This window comes from Phyllobates terribilis, unplaced genomic scaffold (assembly GCF_046119375.1).
Source record: "Phyllobates terribilis strain yellow unplaced genomic scaffold, ASM4611937v1 Scaffold_10__3_contigs__length_209671492, whole genome shotgun sequence".
Taxonomy (NCBI): domain Eukaryota; kingdom Metazoa; phylum Chordata; class Amphibia; order Anura; family Dendrobatidae; genus Phyllobates; species Phyllobates terribilis.
The window spans coordinates 201,887,122-201,887,951 of record NW_027362770.1 but is presented as its reverse complement, the minus strand read 5'-3'; the positions used below and the strand labels follow the sequence as shown (position 1 = coordinate 201,887,951).

Here is an 830-nt window from a genome sequence, read left to right as displayed (position 1 = left end):
CCGGGGCTCCGCCCGCGACGCTCCCTCCGGGGCTCGGCCAGCGACGCTCCCTCCGGGGCTCGGCCCGCGACGCTCCCTCCGGTGTTCCCCCCGCGACGCTCCCTCCTGGGCTCGGCCAGCGACACTCCCTCAGGGGCTCAGCCCGCGACGCTCCCTCCGGTGTTCCCCCCGCGACGCTCCCTCCGGGGCTCCGCCTGCGACGCTCCCTCCGGTGTTCCCCCCGCGACGCTCCCTCCTGGGCTCGGCCAGCGACACTCCCTCAGGGGCTCGGCCCGCGAAGCTCCCTCGCAGCACGATGTTCAGACGACACTCGGCACCGCGGACGTGGAGGACAAGACACGGGGATAAAACCCTCAGATTAACGGGGATTATTCCATCATTCCCCAGATACGGTGGTCAGTGACATATTTATATCTGGCGCTGTGTGATGGGAGTGAGGCCCCACGAGGTCCATAGAGACCCCGAAAACAACGAAACATCAACAGGCAGGAAGCAGCAGGGGGAAACAGTCAGCGGAGAGCAGGCAGGAGGAGGACGCCACCACAGCCGGGTAGACACAGTGGAATCAGACACTGAGAGCCCCACAGACTGATCCGATCTGTGAGTGGAGGATTCTTGTCATGTGATCAGAACGGAGCTGGGCTGTGATTGGCTGCTCCGCTCTTTGCCCGGTCACGAGGTGGAGGTGGGCGGTCCGGACACGTCGGACCAGGATACGATGGCGGCGGAGCGCAGGACGCGGCATGTGGCGGCGGCTGGTTCTGGCCCGGGCGGCAGTAAGGGGATTCCGCTGAAGAAACATCAAGAAGCTAGCGGGGAAACCGCTGATA

At 65.4% G+C, this 830-nt stretch overlaps 1 protein-coding gene across 1 annotated transcript in view; it reads left to right on the top strand.

The window, feature by feature from the left end:
• Nucleotides 1-743: 743 nt before the first annotated feature.
• The window catches only part of LOC141164097 (N-acylneuraminate cytidylyltransferase-like), a 5,772-nt gene continuing 5,685 nt past the window's right edge, over nucleotides 744-830 (top strand). Inside the window, exon 1 of the mRNA XM_073649251.1 lies at nucleotides 744-776. Within this exon, the coding sequence (XP_073505352.1) occupies nucleotides 744-776 (33 nt within the window). The remainder of the gene's footprint in view (nucleotides 777-830) is intronic.